Genomic DNA, 20,440 nt, shown 5'->3' on the forward strand with positions numbered 1-20,440 from the left:
TAAAAATCTCCCATGATGCAGTCAGCTTGGCATAATGGGGAAGCTGCTGGATTTATTTATTTGCTTATTAAATTTATATGCCACCCTTCTCACCAAGAGGTGACTCTGCATGGCTTGCCACCAAAAAAAAAAAAAAAAAAAAAAAAAAGCCACAGATAAGGCATTAAAATAATAAAATGTTAAAACTGACTTAAAATTAACAAAGATGACAAGGAAGGGAGCAAGAGGCATTTGGGCAGGGAAGTGAGGCTTTATTTCAATCCGTTCACTACATCCAGAATGTCAACCCTCCCATCTAGACTGCAGGCCAGTTGGCAGAGCTTGGACAGAATCAGGCCCTTTCAAAAGGGGAATATCTCACCTGGGTGGGGTGGGGGTCTATGTTCCAGAGACCAGGAACCATGGCAGAAAAGTCTCTTTTTCTGAACCCCACCAGCTGGAATTCCTTGACCGATGGTGCAGGCGGCATGGGCGACACAGTTTCCCATATAACCTGAATCCATACCTTAAAGCAGTGATGGCGAACCTTTTAGAGACCGAGTGCCCAAACTGCAACCCAAAACCTACTTATTTATCGCTGGATGCCAGGTAGGCATGGTCCACTGGATGGGCCTGGCTGTGGTGGTCATGGCAGATTGGGTGAGAGTGGCCAAGGTGGGCGTGATCACCTCGATGTTGCTCGTGGGGAGGGATGCCTGTGGGGGCCGAACAGGGTTGGGGGAGATCCAGGGGGTCTCTGCCAGGTGGGACAGTGGGCAGGAGGCTCATCCTGTGGGGTGAGGTGAGGCGAGGCAGGGCGGGGGTGCCATTGTCGCAGGGCAAGGCAAGGCAGGGGTCAGGGCGGCTGCTGCCTGACACCATCGACCTCTGCACACAGAGGTCAGTGAGCGCATGGGTGCTGGGATGCATCCGGCCATGTGGAACCTCGGCGAGTTAGTGGGTGGCTGGTTGAAGAGGGAGGGTTGCCATCTCCAGGACATGGCCTATGTGCCCAGAGAGAGGGCTCTGAGTGCCGCCTCTGGCACGCGTGCCATAGGTTCGCCATCACTGCCTTAAAGGTTTTATTCCTGTCTAATTCATGAAAGCCAGCTGAGTATCTCTGAGCTAGTAACTTTCTCTTGGTCAATGGCCAGAAAGAACTAAGTTCTAGTCCTCCCTTAAGCCTAGAAGCCAGCTGGGCGGTCTTAGGCCAGCCAAGTTCTCTTGACCCTTTTGCCAGACTCTCTGATAAAGCCAGACAAAACCATCATCACATTATTGATTGATAGCTACACCGTAAAAACTAAGCGAGCACAGAATAAGTGGTCCTTACATCCAAGAAGTACAGTGCTAGGAAGAACATCAACAACTCTTTTCCATTGTCCATTGGAAATAACACACAGTACTTGGAAACAACCCTTCTCTGTTTGAGTAAAATATTTTGTCCTTCTTAGTTTTTGCACCTTCCTGTGCTAGGAGCAAGTGAAAAAACCCTAAGTTTTTCATCCCTCTTTCGTTGTTGTTTTAATCGTTCAGTTGTATCTGACTCTTGATGACTTTATAGGCAAATGCTGCATATGTCAAGCACAGCTTCTGCCAGTTGCTGGATATTTATTCATCTTTGTATCAGCTTTCAGGTATCAAAACAGCAAGTTCTTTGCCTGCCTTTTCTTCTTGTTCCACTAACCATTCCTAGCATCATTGACTTCTCCAATGAATTTGCATCATGACATGGCCAAAATAAATCAGGTGTAGTTTTGTGATTTTGGCTTCTACTGAGGGACTGGTTCTATACCAGTGTTTCTCAACCTTGACAATTTTAAGGCATGTGGACTTCAACTCCCAGAATTCCACAGCCAGCATTGAGTTGAAGTCCACATGCCTTAAAATTGTCAAGGTTGAGCAACACTGTTCTATACAAACTAGCATTTCTCTGTTCCTTGCTCTGGCTGACCATGGTATACCCAATAATTTACTTCCAGCACCCTAATTCAAAAGGATCATTTTTTTCTTCAATCAGCCATTCTTAGTGTCCATCTCTTATATCCATACATCTTTATATGGAAGACTGTTGCTTTAATTAGCCTCTTTTAGAGGGTTTAAAATAATGGCATACTTATTTGAGAGTTCTGGAGACTGGAAGATGTGTTAGTTCAAAAAAAAAATAGCCCTTTGGTTTTATTTACTGGCTCAAAGCTGCATTTTAATACAAGAAGGAGAAGTACATATTTTTTCCAATACTGTAATTGGAAGTTATGAGTTTAGCTGTTCCTCCTATGCACACGTCTTATCACTAGACAGTTGTGTTTGGGGGGACCCAGAGCAGAAAAACAGGTTACTGTAATGCTACTTGTTTTTAATATTTTTATTTCCTACAGCACTCAAGGTGGTGTTTATATACATGATGACAGATTATCAGTCTCTTCTCCTGTGTTAATGTGGATCAAGGTAAGAATTAATCTTTTGTTCATATTGCCAGTGCTTTTTGTATATGTCATTTTGTGGATTTGCTTTAGATTTGTGCAATAAAAATTTACCAGACTCTTATTTTGCTGGCAAGGAAGAGAAAACCACTGTGATATGTAGCTATTTCTTTTTATTTGGGAAACCCATGAAACTCTGGATTTTCAATCTGGATTTTTTTTTTTCTCTTTTCTCTAAAGAAGCCAAATACATTTCTGCTTCTTTGAAGCCAAGAAGCTGGCATTGTTCCTATGGAATACAGTTTAACCCAGATGTCAACCATGAGAAATTAGAAAGGTTAGAAAGAAATTAGAAAGACTGTATGCCTAGCCCTGCTTTTATGTTTGGAGACAGGATTTGTAAAAGTAGAAATGAAGGCATGGCGATTATATTCAGATATTGGCTAAAAGCCCACTTTCAGTCTGAATCGTTCTGATACATCTTATAGATCAGCGATGGCGAACCTATGGCACGCGTGCCAGAGGCGGCATTCAGAGCCCTCTCTGGGGGCACACCTGTTGTCGCTGCCAGCTCGCACAGGTGCATTAGGCCAATGCTGGTCCCTGGAGGGCAGCCCCACCCAAGCCGAGGTGGCGCAGCAGTTAGAGTGCAGTATTGCAGGCCACTTTAGCTGACTGTGTTCAGCAGGTCAGCGGTTCAAATCTCACCGGCTCAAGGTTGACTCAGCCTTCCATCCTTCCGGGGTAGGTAAAATGAGGACCCAGATTGTTGGGGGCAATGTAAATATATATATACATTGTTTACTGGTGTACACCGCTTAGAGAGTGCTTGCACTTAAAGCGGTATATAAGTCTCAAAAATAAATAAATAAATAAACACAAAGGAGGTGAAGCAGCTGGCTAGCAAGCTTGAGTAAAGGTGGTAGACCATGCGCTTGCTAGCCTCTGTGTGTGCTGGCCTCTGTGTGTGTGGGCTAATGGTGTCAGGCAACAGCTGCCCCGCAGCAATGGCATCCCCACCCTGTCCCCTGCCTCACCCCATAGGACGAGCCTCCTGCCCACTGCCCCACCCTCCCAGAGACCCCCTGGATCTCCTCCAATCCTGCCCAGCCCCCATAGGCGTCCCCCCACGAGCAACATCAAGGTGGCCATGCCCACCCTGGCCATGCCCACTCAGTCTGCTGTGACCACTGCAGCCATGCCCACCCAGTGGGCCATACCCACGCCCATCCCCTGAGGGCACAATAATGCTGATGCGGCCTGGCACTTTGCAATAAATAAGCGGGTTTTGGGTTGTGGTTTGGGCACTCAGTCTCTAAAAGGTTCGCCGTCACTGTTATAGATAGTCCTGAACCACAGTAGGAACCAGGCAAATTTATTATTAAATTGTGTGTAATCATTAAGTGAAGTATCACATGACCATACTCGATTTTACAACTCTTTTGCTGTGGTCATTAAGAGAATCACTGGATATTAAGTGAGGCATGACCATGAATTTGACTTTCTCTGTCAGCTTCCCCATTGATTTCGCAGGATAGAAGCCCACTGGGAAAGTTGCAAACGGTGATCACGAGACTGTGTGGACGCTGCAAGGGTTATAAGTGTGAAACCTTTTTCAACAAGTTGAAATTTTGAATGGTTGCTAAGCATGAGGTTATAAGTCAAGGACTTATTCATCCTGTCTGATGAATATTAATTCTTCTAGGAAATCCAAAAATAAATGACAAATTATATAAATTGGGATTCTGAAGTGAGATACTGATGCAGCTGGAACAAGATCAGAATATTCTTGAACAAGGAATATTCCTTCTTTGGGGCATAACATATTTGAACAAGGAATATTTCTTCTTTGGGGCATAACATATTTCATTTTAAACCAACATTATATCTGATACAAGCAATACATTTTTGTCCGTATGCTATTGTAACTTTACATTGTTGTGGTTTTAATATCTCACCATAGAACAGAATTCAGCGATTTTCTTGGAGGTTTAAGTGAACTGATCTGATGCGGATAATTCTTGACTTAACATCCATTCATTTAGTGATCATTTGAAGTTACAACAGAACTGGAAAAAATGGCTTACAACCAGTTTTCACATGACCATTGCAGCACTCTCATGGTCAGGTGATCAAAACTTGGGTGCTTGACAATTGGCATGTATTTGTGACCAATCACATGACTGTCCTGGGGTCATGTGATCACCAGTTGTGACCTTCTGAGTCAGCTTCCGAGAAGCAAAGTCTGAGGAGAGCCAGATTTGCTTAACAACTGCAACGATTCTCTTGATAACCATGACCAAAAATTGGGCACAACAACTGTCTTGTTTAGCAATGAAAATTTTGGGCTTTGGTTGTAAATTATTACTAGTAATAGAAAAGATTCTACTTCCTCTTCAGTTTGACTTAAATCAAGGGTAGCCAGCCTTGGCTCTTTTATGACTCGTGGACTTCAACTCCCAGAATTCCTGAGCCAGCCATGCTGAGGGAAATGAGAGAGGTTTCCAACCTGAGCCATGCTGTCTCAGGAATTCTGGGAGTTGAAGTCCACGAGTCATAAAAGGGCCAAGGTTAGTTGTTAGTTGGAGCAAGTGAGTTAGTTGTTGAGTTGGAGCACCAGCTGTTGTAAAAAGGACAGTGCAGTAACACATGATCAGCTGTTTTGATGTCTTCATCCAGATATGGGTAAACCTCGCTAGGTGTGGGATACTATAGCACAGATAGTCCTCAACTCAAAGTTCATTTAGTGACCATTTGAAATTACTATGGCACTGAAAAAAGGGACTTCACACTCACAACCTTTGCAGGATCCCTATGTTCACGTGATCAAAATTCAGACCCTTGGCAACTGACTCCTATTTATGACGGTTGCAGTGTCCCGGGGTCGTGTGATCATCTTTTGTTACCTTCTGACAAGCAAAATCAATGATGGAAGCCTGGTTCACTTAACAACCATGTTACTAACTTAACAACTGCAGTGATTCACTTAAGATCTGTGTCAAGAAAGGTCGTAAAATGGGGCCAAACTCACTTAACAACCATCTCACTTAGCAACAGAACTTTTAGTCTCAGTTGTAAGTCGAGGACTACCTGCATTTTTCGTCCTGCACTAGAGATACTGCTAGTAAAACATCTGTGTAAACACAATAGCTCATCTCTTAGTGCAGCGGTTCTCAACCTGTGGGTTGCGACCCCATTTGGGGTCGAACGACCATTTCACGGGGATCGGCAAACAACGCGATCCGCCATTTTTTCTCAGCTGGCGGCACCGCGCATGCGCGTCACGCACGTGCGCCGCGCATGGGGCAGCACCGCACATGTGCGCCACGCATGTGCGCCGCACATGTGGATGCTGCTGTGCATGCGCGCCGTGCCTGGGGATGCCGCCGCGCATGCGCGCCGCACCTGGGGGCGATGCCACCACACATGCGCGCTGCGCATGGGGACGCCGCCACACATGCATGCCGCGCATGAGGATGCCACCACACATGCGCACCACGTCCTTATGACCGGAGTCGCTGGTATAAAAAGGTTGAGAACCACTGCCTTAGTGAATGGAAGCTTCTGGTTTTCTTGCCTTTTGGGATCTACCTTAGCCAGCAGATCTGGACAAACACATGGATTTGTATTTGTTCTGGTGCAGGGGTAGGCAACCTTGGCTCTTTTATGACTCGTGGACTTCAACTCCCAGAATTCCTGAGCCAGCCATGCTGAGGGGAAAGGGAGAGCTTCCAAGTTGAGCCATGCTGGCTCAGGAATTCTGGGAGTTGAAGTCCACGAGTCATAAAAGAGCCAAGGTTGACTACCCCTGTCCTGGTGAGTGAATAGTTTGATAGGCCTGGGCCAGAGACTGTTGCCAAAGGGGAGTCCAGTGCATTGAGATATCCCCCCCCCCTTTGAATGCAGAGATGGCCCCTGCTTGCCATGGGAATTTTCCTTGTAAGCTTCTTTTTCTTAGCAATTGGCAGGAAGCAACTCACAGGAAGGCAGATATTTCCCCCCCTGTGGATGGTGTGTCTAGAGGAATGGCATTTTTCTTCTTAATAAGAACTGCCATAGATTTCAGTAATTGGCTGCTTTGCACTATCTGTGTCATTAGATGATTCAGCTACTTCGTTCAGCATTATTAAAATTGGGCTATGCAAGGCACTATTATGTTTGCCAGACAATCTATAATTTGTTTGTTTACTATCTCTCCGTGTTCTTGAGATTTTCTTTGGTGATGCAGTTTTTCCCTACTTCTTTAAATAGTTGCATTTTTATACCGTTATTTAACCTAGCAGATGTGATCATTCAGAAATGATGTCAACATTTTGCCCTGGATGAAATGCAATTTTCACATAATTACACCCTCTTCCCCATTTAATTTTTATCAAAGCTTTATTGGTCTTTTCCAAGTTTTAATCATAAACACTTTTTTTTTTTAATGGAAGTTAAACCATTTTGGTTTCCATTTTGTCTGGATTACGGGACCCTGTTTTTTTAACTATTGCAGCACCCCCTAGTCAGGGGATTAAAATTTGGACGCTTGGCAACTGGCTCATATTTATGATGGTCACAGTGTCCAGGGGTTATGTGATCAACTTTTGTGACCTTCTGACAAACAAATGTCTAGTTTAAAGAAGAGAAGGACGAGGAGGGACATGATAGCAGTGTTGCAGTATCTCAGGGGCTGCCCCAAAGAAGAGGGAGTCAAGCTATTCTCCAAAGCGCCTGAAGGCAGGACAAGAAGCAACGGGTGGAAACTGATCAAGGAGAGAAGCAACCTGGAACTAAGGAGAAACTTCCTGACAGAGAAAACAATTAACCAGTGGAACAACCTGCTTCCAGAAGCAGTGAATGCTCCAACACTGGAAGTTTTCAAGAAAAGACTGGACAACCATTTGTTTGAAATGGTATAGGGTTTCCTGCCTGAGCAGGGGGTTGGACTAGATGACCTCCAAGGCTCCTTCCAACTTTATTATTATTAAAGTCAAATGAGGAAGCCAGATTCACTTAACAACTATGTTACTGACTTAACAGCTGCACTGATTCACTTAACAACTGTGGCAAGAAATGTACTAAGTGGGGCAAAATTCACTTAACAACTGTCTTGCTTAGCAAGAGAAATGTTGGGCTCAATTGTGGTTGTAAGTCAAAGACTACCTGCATTGGGAGTCCCAAAGTAAGGAGCTGAGGGTGCTTGGGGGGGGCAGAGGCTTTGGGGGGGGGCAGTATAGCAAGTTGAGGAGGATGCTGGTACAATGTAGTATGAGGACCGGGAGGCCAACAGAATCAGAATAGAGTTGGAAGGGACCTTGGAGGTCTTCTAGTCCAACCCCCTGCTTAAGCAGGAGATCCTATGGCATTTTAGAGAAGTGTCTGTCCAACCTCTTCTTAAAAACCTCCAGTGATGGAGCATCTACAACGTCTGAAGGCAAGTTGTCCCACTGGTTGATTGTCCTCACTCCTTAATTCCAGGTTGCTTCTCTCCTTGATTAGTTTCCATCCATTGTTTCTTGTCTGGCCTTCGGGTGCTTTGGAAAATAAATTGACCCTCTTTTCTTTATGGCAGCCCCTCAAATGCAGTAATAGTGCTATCATGTCCCCCCTAATCCTTCTTTTCTCTAGACTGGACATTCCCAAATCCTGCAATCATTTTTCATAAGTTTTAGTCTGCAGGCCTTTTAAGCATCTTAATTGCTCTTCTTTGCACTTTTTCCCAAAGTCCCAACATCGTTTTTGTAATGTGGTGATCAAAACTGAATGCAGGATTTCAAGTATGGCCTTACTAAAGCTTTATAAAGCGGTACTAATACTTCACGTGATTTTGCTTCTGTGCCTCTGTTTATACAACCAAGAATTGTGTTAGCTTTTTTGACTGCTGCTGCACATTGCTGGCTCAGGTTTAAGGGATTGTCTACTAGGACTCCAAGCTCCTTCTCACAGTTATTGTTTTTAAGCCAGGTCTCGCCTAATTTGTACTCGTAACAGAAGGAGTGGGGACTAGCTAGAATAATGTGCGAACATCTCTGCCAGATTCCCCATTTACTTTGTTTGTGGGAAGCCAGCAGGTATGGTTGCAGATGTTGATTAAATGACTGTGGGATTCTACAACTCTAGAGTGCAAACTGTTGTAAAATGCAAACTGGTTGCCTTGCACCCAAACTGTGGCAGTGCACCATGATAAGTTTGAACTGTCGCTGAACAAGTGGTCATTAAATGAGGACCATCTGTACAGGTAGTCCTCAACTTACAGCCACAAACAAACCCAACATGTTATTAAGTGAGAAATTTGTGAAGTGAGTTTTGCTCCATTTTACCACTTTTCTTGCCACATTTGTTAAACGAATCACTGCAGTTGTTAAATTAATAACACCGTTGTTAAATGAAACCGGTTTACCCATTTACTTGGCTTGCCAGAAGGTCACATAACCCCGGGACACTGTAGCCGCCATAAATACGAAACAGTTATCAAGCATCCGAATGTAAATCATGTGACCCTGGGGATGCTGCAAGGGTCATAAGTATGAAAAACGATCATAAGTCACTTTTTTCAGTGCCGTTGCAACTTCGGTCAGTAAATGAATCATTGTAAATCGAGGACCACCTGTATTTCCTGAACCAAGTTTGGGTCCTCTTTGTAAGTTAAAATAGCTTTCTATCCCCTTTTTTTGAAATAAAGGTATTTCAAATAAAGGCAAAACTCACAATTGATAACTGCTGTGAGCATTTGTACAATGCAAGGGGGAAGAAACAAAAGGAAAGGGTGGAGGAGCATTTTCGGATGTACCTTTCTCTACCCCCTTCCCTCCCCCCCCCAAATAAATAAAAATGTACGTTCACTCCTTGGCTTCACGAGCTCCACTGGTGCAAATGCATCTTACTGATTTGATGTTGGCTGCACTCCACGTTGTCCAGCAGATGGTTCAATTCTGGCCACAGGCCTTTATAAATCTGTACAGCTGGAGGGCGCAGATGTTAGCATGGCTACTTTTCTCTGCAAGTGCTTGTCTTTCAAAGATTGTGTGGCTGTGGGAATGAGTTTTATCTGCATTTGTTTGGAATCCTGTTCGCTCAGCCAAATCCAGAAAACTGGTTTTGCTTTCAGGTAAGCCAGTGGTTCTCAACCTTTTTAATGCTGCGACCCCCAACCGGTCGTAAGTCGAGGACTACTCAACCAGTCATAAGTCGAGGACTACTCAACTGGTGCAGCACCGTTTGCAGAATGGGACTTTTGGCGGGCTCAGCAGGGCAGAGACAGCCTGGACAATTCCTATTGGCTTTTGAAAGCCAATAGACTTAAGAGTCTATTCAAGAGAGTCTATTCTATTGGCTTTCAAAAGCCAATAGAATAAAAGGGAGTAGCACAGCTAAGGAAAAGGGGGAAAAAATGGCGGACTGCGTTGTTTGGCGACCCCCATGAAATGGTCATTCGACCCCAAATGGGGTCCCGACCCACGGGTTGAGAACCACTGAGGTAAGCAAAGGCTGGGGAAGGAAAAGGAAGGATTGGAGCTGGTCCTCATGCAGGTAGTCCTCACAACGGCTCACTTAGTGACCGTTCAAAGTTACAACGGCACTGAAAAAAGTGACTTATGACCATTTTTCACACTTACGACCATTGTGGCATCCCTGTGGTCACGTGGGCAAGATTCAGATGCTTGGCAACTGACTCAAATTTATGATGCTTGCTCTATTATGGCGTTATGTGATCCCTTTTGTGACCTTCTGGCAAGCAAAGTCAATGGGGAATCCAGGTTCACTTAACAACTATGTTACTCACTTAACAACTGCAGTGACTCACTTAACAACTGAGACAAGAAAGGCTGTAAATTGGGACAACATTCACTTAATAAATGTCTCATTTAACAACATAAAGTTTAAACTTGATTGTGGTCGTAAATCAAGGATTACTTGTATTTATAGAAAGAGAAGAACAAATGGATTGGATCACGTTGCAAAGCTCTTCTCTTCTCCCTTGTGGGTGAAACAATATGGCTGACTGGGGAGATTAGCTTAGAACAGGGATAGGCAACCTTGGCTCTTTTATGACTCGTGGACTTCAACTCCCAAAATTCCTGAGCCAGCATAGAACAACCTAAATCAGTCGTGGTGAACCTTTTAGAGACTGAGTGCCCCAAAACTGCCCCGTCCTCCCGCTCTGTCCTCTGCCCCCGCCTGCCCGCAGGGCCACCCACCACCTCCACAGTTTGCCACAGCATGATGGCGGCCATGGCCTTTGCTTGCACCCCATAGCATTATCTGCATGCGATGGCGTGAGGGCGGAGTCTTGTCCCCGTTGCCTGGCTGCCATGTCCTTGGTTGTGCTGCTTAGCGTGGGCCACGCCTGGGGGTGACTCTCTGGGGGGCTGCTAGTGAGGAGGGGGCCATGGGGGGAGGCGAGGCTGGGACAACGGTGCACGTGTCCACAGACACATGCCATAGATTCGCCACCACTGACCTAGATCAGGGCTTTTCAACCAATGGTACGGGTACCACCTGTGGTACATTGGCACCTGTCAGACCATCCTAGAAAAGTGGTAGCGGGGGAGGGAAATGAGCTGAACCAGTGGCAGCACCGCACAAGCCTGAGCGAGAGATGGTTGGAGCTGCAGGGCTGTCAGGGCTCAGTGGAAGCACCAGGATCAGCGCCAGGCTCCAGCTGGAGCTTGGTGATGATCCTGGGGCTTCTGCTGAGCCCAGAAGAAGCACCACTCAGCTGGAATGTTGCAGCCTCTTCAGGGTCTTGTGATTTACATTCAGATACTTGGCAACTGATTCATATTTATGACGGTCACAGTATCCCAGGGTCATGTGAAGTGACCAAAACCTGCTGCAACCACCCAGCAGGCAGAGGGAATAAAAACCACACACACCCCCACCCCACCCCCGCTGTCAATCCTCAACAGAAATGCTCACAACAATAGAAATCTCAGACAGGAGGAAGAGCGTGCTGGGTGGGCAGGCAGGTGTCTTGCTCGGCTGTGGCTTGGGGGGCACTTTTTCAGTGCCATTGTAACTTCGAACACTCACTAAGCAAACTGTTGTAAGTCGAGGACTACCTATACTTTATCCCTTTTTTCCTTTTTTGGGGGGGGGTCATCAAGTTTTTGACACCTTGCTAGGCGACTGGGGGTACTTGGATACTGCCATATTTTAAAAATGGTACAGTGGGTGAAAAGGTTGAAAAGCCTTGACCGAGATAGAAGGATCCTGGGGCTTTTTGAGGATAAAGCTCCTTCTCTCTCTCCCCAGCTCTGGCTGATTTATTTCAGTGTTTATTTGTTAAAGTTACAAGCTGTTTTAGGCCAAGTGATTAGGCACTATTTGAGCCAGTAGAGCAAGGAGACAAAATGTGTCCAAGAATAAGAAAACCCCCAAGATGTATTAGGGTAGACAACCACTTAAGAACAATATTGCAATATCAGGGTGGATTGCAAAGTGTCCTATCTTGGGGCTAATAGAACTTCTGTGTTGTTTGGCCTGACCATAAATTTGGGACTGTGTAGTCGTGGGATGTCAAACCTTGGCAACTTTAAGACTGATGGACTTCAAGGGTGGGTGGGGAATTTTGACATTCGAAAGCCACAAGTCTTAAAGTGACCAAGTTTGGAAGGAAGTGAAGGGAAGGAAAGGAAAGGAAAGGAAAGAGGAGAGGGAAGGGGAGGAGAGGAGAGGAAAGGAAAGGAAAGAAAAAAGGAGAAGGGAGAGGAGAGGAGAGGAGAGGAAAGAAAAAAAGAGGGAAGGGGAGGAGAGGAGAGAAAAGGAAAGGAAAGGAAAGGAAGGTGATAGTCTTTGGGGGTGGATGCTATCTATCTCCTAAAAAGGACGTCACCATCACTCCATATCTCCAAGGTCCCAGATCAGCAGTTCTCAACCTATGGGTCGCGATCCCATTTGGGGTCGATCGACCATTTCACGGGGGTCGCCAAGCAAGGCTGTCTGCCATTTTTTTCCCCTTTTCTGGCGGGTGCCTTCCCTCCCTTGGGCTGGGCCAGCTGGTGGCCCAGCTGGTGGTCGGCCTGCTCCGTCTCTGCCGCTTGCCAGTTATGCCTCAGCCGGCGCAGGGGGCGGCACCACGCATGTGCGGCGCTCCAGGGCAGGGAAAGTCCTCGACTTACGACCAGTTGGGTAGCCCTTGACTTACGACCGGTTTAGTCCTCGACTTACGACTGGTTTAGTTCTCAACTTACGACCGGTTGGGGGTCGCAGCATTAAAAAGGTTGAGAACCACTGTCCCAGATGATAAGGTGACTGCAGTGATGGGACCTGGAGGATACTTGCTCTCCTAGAGCTAATAGCATGAAGAAGCAAAAAAGGAAGAGATACGGTTTCATAGATAACCTGGTTCTGAACCATGAAAGGCATTATTGATGGTGATCTTGAAATGTCCTCAGAAGTCAACTGGCAACCCGTACAACTCGTAGAACAGAGGTGTCACCCAGGCGTTTGCACGACTGCCTTGCCCCATCCAGGCTCTTATGTGGAAAAGGGGCAGGGTTTCAGTGGCAGTCTTGTGACCGCCATATTGTTTTTATGCTAAAAGCACGAATACGCCTGGCACCTCTTTTCTGTTTATTCCTGAGCCATGTGAGATTTTCAAATTTCCAAGAATACTGAAATTACTCTGCAATTTTTTTTTTCATTTTTTTTAGGCCCTGGATCTGATTTTGGAAAAGATGAAATCTGCAGGGTTTAATTTTTCCGCTGTAAAAGCTTTGTCTGGAGCTGGACAGGTTAGTTAAAAGGAGGGGGATGATGATGGAAAACAGATGCTTTGGGCTCTATATGTTTCAGTTTAAATCCTCCCTCTTTCCTATCAACTTCCTTCCTTCCTTCCTTCCTTCCTTCCTTCCTTCCTTCCTTCCTTCCTTCCTTCCTTCCTTCCTTCCTTCCTTCCTTCCCTTCCTCCCTCCCTCCCTCCCTCCCTCTCTCCTATCAACTTCCTTCCCTCCTATCAACTCCCTCCCTCCAGCCTGCCTGCCTGCCTGCCTGCCTCCCTCCCTCCCTCCCTCCCTCCCATCAGCCTGCCTGTCTCCCTCCCTCCTTCCTCCCTTCCCCCCTATAGGTGGTGTATGTCTTCTTCCCTTGCTTCCTCTACCAGGGGCCTGGAGGTTTGAGGGTTCTGTGTGTGGTTGATTGGCCAGTACAGATTAGGACTTTTCTGCATAGTTTGGGCTTTTTAAAATATGTTGCATGTCTATTTTTGAAGTGGAAAGTCAATTTGTAATTTATTTAATTCCTACCTCTGAGCAGTAAAATACATTTTAGAATTTGGGATTATGATTACCATTTCTGTTTTCTAAGTAATAAAAACTTGTTGCTTTGTTTTTTTTAAATTTATTTTTAATTTTGGTTTTCATTTTAGTTGAGATATTCAATATGTCTCTGTGTGTGGATATAACATAATATGTCTGTGTTTGTGTGTGTTTGACTACATACATACAAACTATTCCAGTATGTCTATCTTTCTATCATTTTTCTGCCATCTATTATCTATTATCTATCTGTCTATTGAAATGGTTTATAATTTTCTAAAATATATTTTGATCCTGGTATGCCATTATAGAAGGAAACCATAAAGAAAATTTTAGAAAAAGACTATTTTTTTGTAGGAGTAAATATTTGTTTTAATCTCACCTTTGCTCATATTATTCAGTGCTGGTGGTATGCACTTTTATTAACATTTAATGGGAATCGCAGTATTAACCCTCTTTCTCTATTTTTCCTAACTTAACAGCAACATGGAAGTGTCTATTGGAAAGAAGGAGCAAGCTCTGTTTTGCAAAATTTATCACCTGTTCTTCCTATACATCAATCACTGAAGGTAACTGTCTCCAGAGGTTTTTTGAGGAAGTTAGAACTTGTTCTTGTTCGCTGACCTTAAGATTGATTGATCTTAGAAAACCCGTAGAACAGACATGTCAAACACAAGATCCGGGGGCCGGATGCGGCCCGCGAAGTGGTTTCATGTGGCCCGCAAAGCCATCCTGAAAACAGTGAGGGAACGGTCCCCACTGCCTTGGCCTGGTCCAGGCCAGCCGGGAGCCAATGTACAATTTTGTGGTGGCCCTCTATGCTGAAACGTATTCAGTCTTAGCTCCACAAGGCCGTCTAGAAACAGCGAGGAACCAGCCCCTGCTGTGTTGGCCCCGCCCCCTGGGTGCATGCTGGGGAGGTATCACCCTTTGTGAGGAATGAAGAAATGGACCATGCCTTGGCACTTGCCCCGGTCCCACTCCTTTCTGCCAGAGACCCCCAGATCCGTCCCACTCCTGCCCAGGCCCTTATAGGCACCCTTGACGCGAACGATGTAGAGTAGGCCACACCCACCCTGGCCACACCCACCCGGCCCCACGAGGACAACTGCAATGCTGATGCGGCCCTCAATGAAATTGAGTTTGACAGCCTTGCCGTAGAAGATGCTTTATAGTTTTCTTGGCTAAGAACAAATGCAGCTGATACTACCTCACAAGGTGATGGATTTTTCTTTACGTAGATTTATATAGTCTTTAGGAAAGAAAAGAGCAGGGGAGGTTGATTGTTACTTGTCCCTGTCTTCATAAAATAGACAAATAAAATTGTGATGTACTGATTTCATTGTTGTACCAAGCTCTGGATTGACTTAAGGGTGCCATTTTTGCAAAAATCCACATAGGTCCTAGAGATGTTTTTGACTTTCACTTAGTGATTTTTTTTGTACTCAACTAAGGTAGACCTATTTAGTTGACCCAACGTGTTCTCTTAATGTGAGGACAAGGTTTTGCAGGTTTGCATTTCAGACATATACATCAAAAAATGAGGTTAATGCTGGGATTTAGAGACTCTGGAGTCAAATTTACTCAGCAAATTTTGTTTATTTATTATTTATTTAATATGTCGCTTGTCGTAACTGTTTTGAGTAACTTTGGGTGGCTTACAATAATATAAGAACATAAATACAAGAGCATTAAAAATTAAAATTAAGTTTAACAATTAAATAAAACATTTAAAATAATATAGTCAAATCAAAAGAAATAGTAAAAGGTCAAAATAATCACAGAATGTTTGAAGTGAAATGATTCTTGTGTGAGGAATATTTTCAAGGAATATTTGAGAAAGATTGTTGACAGTAATGGATTTTGTTTGCAATGATTTTGAGTCAAACTGTCCTGTAGTCACTGCATCTCTTTAAAGTGTTCTTCCTCCTGAGTTTATGATTTTGTTGGTGATTTTTTAAAAAAACAGCTCTTTTAGAGCATGCTTTTAAATCAACGTTGCTTTGATGTTTTAGGAAAAATATTTTATTTTGCTTAAAGACAGGATAGGTCTCAATTGTTGTAATTTGAGGACTACCTGTATTAGAAAATGCATCCTTCCTGGGTTGCTTAATACAATTAAAAACACCATCAAAAGCAAAAAGTGGCTTCTTACACAGCTTAGTGTCTATGGCTATGCTGGCTAAGGAATTCTGGGAGTTGAAGTCCACAAGTCATAAAAGAGCCAAGGTCTATGGAGATTCTCAGCCATCGAGCTCATGGTTGTCAAAAAGACAACTAGACTTCCTTGTTTTTCTTTGAAGACGTTTCGCTTCTCATCCAAAAAGCTTCTTCAGCTCTGACTGGATGAGAAGAAGCTTCTTAAGCTCCAAGTAGCTTCAATGACTCCCTAAAAGAAGGCAAATGACCAGCTGTCTGCAAGGAGTATAAATCCTTCCATTCCCCACCATCCAGTCAGAGCTGAAGAAGCTTCTTGGATGAGAAGCAAAACGTCTTCAAAGAAAAACAAGAAAGTCCAGTTGCCTCTTGTTTTTCACTTTGGGTCACATAGCTTAGGTATAGCCTCTAGTAAGTTTTGCTGTGACATGAATGTTTCAAAGTAGATAATAATGTCTAATGTGTAAAATAATGTCTGCTTTTCCTTGCTAAAATATTTCCTCTGCACCATTTCAGTTATACATTCTAGTGTAGAAGTAAGATGTACTTTTGTGCTAAGCCAATTTTTGACCCTGACTTTACGAATAGTCCTGAAGTTACAACATTTTTTTAGCGACTGTTCGAAGTCACAATGGCACTGAAAAAAGTTACTTATGACTGATTTTCACACTTATGACCATTGCAACACCCCTGTGGTCACATGATCAAAATTTGGTGCTTGGCAACTGGCATGTGTTTATTATGTTGCAGGGTTTCGAGGCCCCCATCTGTAACCTTCCTAGTCAGCTTCCGACAAGCAAAGATAATGGGGGAAGCCAGATTCATGTAACAACCACATGATTCATTTCACGACAGTGGTTCGCTTAACAAGTATGGTAAATTGGGGGACAGTTCACTTAACAACTGTCTTGCTTAGCAACGAAAATTTTGGGCTCAGTTGTGGCCCTCAGTTGAGTACTACTTGTATTGTCTTAAACCAGGGTAGGCAACCTGGGCTCTTTTATGACTCATGGACTTCAACTCCCAGAATTCCTGAGCCAGCATGGGTCAGCTTGGAAACTCTCCCTTTCCTCTCAGCATGGCTGGCTCAGGAATTCTGGGAGTTGAAGTCCACGAGTCATAAAAGAGCCAAGGTTGCCTACCCCTGTCTTAAACCAACTTGCAACTCTGACTTCACTTGCTGTTCTGCTGTCTTTTCCACCCCTTGTTTCCAACAGAACTGCTTTTCTGTCAGCAATAGTCCAATCTGGATGGATTCCAGCACAGCTGCCCAGTGTAATTCTCTGGAAAAAAAGGTCGGAGGGGCTCAGAAATTAGCCGACATCACTGGCTCCCGAGCTTATGAGGTGAGAGCTGTTTGGAGAAGACAGTAGAGGAGAGGACCAAGAAGGTCTAACGGGAACATGGTCTAAGACAGAAGTCCCCAACCTTTTGGGCACCAGGGACCGGTTCCGAGGAGAGAGGTTTTTCTGCGGATCAGAGGGGCGTGGTTTTGTGTGCTGTCTGCATCCCGCGGATGGGGCTTTTCTTGTTTATGTGGACCAGTTGCTGGCATGCTGCGGCCCGGTATGGTCCACGGACTGGAGATTGGGGACTCCTGGTCTAAGACTTCCTTTCCAGTGTTCTTCCCATAAACTATGGGCAGTCCTCAACTTAATGATCATTCATTTAACAACTGTTCAAAGTTATGACAACACTGAAAAAAGTGACTTAGAACCAGACCTCCCGCTTGCAACCATCACAATACCCTCACAGTCAACATTGAGGTGCTTTGCAACTGGCATTTATTTAGTTCAGTTGCAAGGATTTCCAACCTTCTGTAGGGGCTCCCAACCATCAGTCAATGGAAGAAACTGGATTCACTTAATGACTGTGTGATTTATTTAGTGACTGTGACAATAAAGATTGTAAAATAGGACATGATTCACTTAACAACTTAGCAATTGTTCATAAGTTCTGTTCGTTGAAGTTCTTATGGTCATAAGTTGAAGGCTATCTGTACATTTGTTTTGGTGGGGAGGACAAAATGGGGAGCCATGGGGTGGGAAGGTGGTTCTGCTTTGTATTCTGTGAAAGAATCAATGTTTAGATCAGGTCACACAAATATTTTCAGCCTGGGATCCATGCTAAACATTTGAGCATTCATCTGTGGAGTTGCACTCCCTCAAAGCTAGAAGAAGCAGGTTAAAAACTGAATTTCTCTACTTTACATTAAAAAGCAATTAAAACTAAAAACAGATCTTTTAAATTAGAGCTCCCCAATCTTTTGGGCGCTAGGGACCGGTTCCATGGAGACCGGGGTTGGGAACTCCTGTTTTAAATGCAACAGTTCCCATTCTATTAGTGATTTCCCCTTTTTCTTGCAATAAAAAATCAATTAGAAGCTTCCATGTGTGTTTTGTAGCTTCAGGTTACATAACTTTGATTTAGATCTCAGCTGATATTCTCACTAATGGAGGAGAAAATGTAAGGGGGGGAATAAAATGTGTGGGCTTCTTTAAGAAAACAATTATACTGGCAGGTTTGTAGGAAAAAAATTGTTTGAAGGGACTCGTGTAGACCAGTCACTTAGGGACCACTTATACTTATGACAGAGTCCCCAAAAGGTGCTTATGAACAAGTTCCAAAGTTCGGATGGCTGCCTCACTCCAGCCCCCCTCCCAGCCATGTGAACACATTCTGGGCACTCAGCAATCAAGCCTGCATTTACAGCCTTTTTAAGGGTTCCCACAGTCACATGACAGTGAATTATGATTTTTTTTATGAAAACCAGAATTTATTTCTGGTTTCCGCCAGAAAATGCCTATAGAGAACAATGACCATCACATTTGCTTTACAGTTGCCATGTTCGCTTAATGACTGTTGTAAATGTCATAAAATTGGGTCAGTCACATGATGACCTACTTTACCACCCTCAAGACCTACGACTGTACTTGCCAGACTCTATTCGTAGGTCAAGGACTACCTATGAGGTCTTCCAAATCTGAGTAATACTGTAACTAGATTTTAAGTGGGCCCTTCCATCCCACAGTAATTGGGATTGAAACTCAATAGACAACAAGATTATTTGGAGATACCATAGAAAGGAAGTAAAGTAGAAATTTCAGACTTAAAAATCTAGTTATGGAAGCAACCAATTCTTCTATTGTGGTTTGATTTAGTTTTGTCCTCATCCTTCTCTTGATGAGTTAGCTCAGGCTAAGAAATAGCAACTGATTAAAGCCATCCAGTGATGGTAGACTTGAACCTAGTTCTGGTCCAACACTCTAACCCAGGGGTCTTCAAACTTGGCCCTTTTATAACTTGTGGACTTCAACTCGGCCAGCGTGCTAGATCCCTTCTCTAACCTATTGTTTCTCAAACTTGGGGATTTTTAAGATGTATGGACGTCAACTATCAGAATTCGGCAGTCAGCATGAAGTTCCCCAGCAATTCTGGGAATTGAAGTCCATACATCTTAAAGTCCTTAAGGTTGAACAACACTGCTCAAATCACTAGAGTAGGGAAGATGTAATTCCTGTGGGATCAGGATCTTCATGCTGGCTTTAAATCTACTAGAACAGTGGTTCTCAACCATTTTAATGCCGCAACCCCCAACTGGTCGTAAGTCGAGGACTACCCAACCGGTCGTAAGTCAAAGACTACCCAACCGGTCGTAAGTCGAGGACTTTCCCTGCCTGGGAGAGCCGCGCGTGCGTGGTGCCGCCCCCTGCACCGGCTGAGGCGTAGCTGGCAAGGGGCAGCGACGGCGCAGGCCGATCTACCAGCTGGGCCACCAGCTGGCCCAGCTCATGGGAGGTAAGGCACCCACCGGGCCCCACGCGCGCCAGCAACACTCCCTGCGCCCGCCAGCCTCCCACCTCCCACCCCTGGCCCTCTTTTACTTACATTTTTAGTAATTGCTCAGCAAGGAGGGGTGGAAACTTCCACACAGCTCGCCTTCGCTGCAAATAACTTGCAGCACCGTTTGCAGAATGGGACTTTTGGTGGGCTCAGCAGGGCAGAGACAGCTTGGACAATTCCTATTGGCTTTTGAAAGCCAATAGAATTAGACTCTATTCAAGAGAGTCTATTCTATTGGCTTTCAAAAGCCAATAGAATAAAAGGGAGTAGCACAGCTAAGGAAAACAGGAAAAAAATATGGCGGACTGCATTGTTTGGCAACCCCCGTGAAATGATCGTTCGACCCCAAATGGGGTCCCGACCCACAGGTTGAGAACCACTGTTCTAGAAGATCACATGAAACGAACTGATGGATAAAGAAACTGGAAGAGGACAGGATTGAATTGTTCATGATTAGGTGGGGATGAGAATGGGAGAGGTCTGGGAGATCAACCATTTCTACTTCCAACACACTCCCCTCAAGGCTTCCAAAATGTCCTGCTTAAGTTCAATTGATTGAGGGATTTGTATGGCCTGAAGTCTCATCTTCTAATCCAGGGGTAGGCAACCTTGGCTTTTTTATGACTCGTGGACTTCAACTCCCAGAATTCCTGAGCCAGCCATGCTGAGGGGAAAGGGAGAGTTTCCAAGATGAGCCATGCTGGCTCAGGAATTCTGGGAGTTGAAGTCCACGAGTCATAAAAGAGCCAAGGTGGCCTACCCCTGGTCTAGGAGTATATGAGAATGACCTTGAACAGG

The 20,440-nt window shown here is 44.6% G+C and overlaps 1 protein-coding gene across 3 annotated transcripts in view; it reads left to right on the forward strand.

Annotated features, from left to right (window-relative positions):
* Positions 1–20,440, forward strand: part of XYLB (xylulokinase) — a 140,486-nt gene that overhangs the window by 6,944 nt on the left and 113,102 nt on the right. For 2 of the 3 annotated variants that reach the window (XR_005557297.1, XM_039348412.1), the window contains exons 3-6: positions 2,358–2,427; positions 13,040–13,120; positions 14,125–14,211; positions 17,017–17,145. Coding sequence is in view for 2 of the 3 variants with exons in the window: in XM_039348412.1 (XP_039204346.1) it covers positions 2,358–2,427; positions 13,040–13,120; positions 14,125–14,211; positions 17,017–17,145 (367 nt within the window). In the remaining variant the exon portion in view is untranslated. Of the gene's footprint in view, positions 1–436; positions 589–2,357; positions 2,428–13,039; positions 13,121–14,124; positions 14,212–17,016; positions 17,146–20,440 lie in introns of all 3 variants that reach the window. The other variant, XM_039348414.1, reaches the window with a different exon arrangement.

This window comes from Crotalus tigris, unplaced genomic scaffold, assembly GCF_016545835.1.
Source record: "Crotalus tigris isolate CLP2741 ecotype Arizona unplaced genomic scaffold, ASM1654583v1 scf7180000018151.1857312, whole genome shotgun sequence".
NCBI classification, from domain to species: domain Eukaryota; kingdom Metazoa; phylum Chordata; class Lepidosauria; order Squamata; family Viperidae; genus Crotalus; species Crotalus tigris.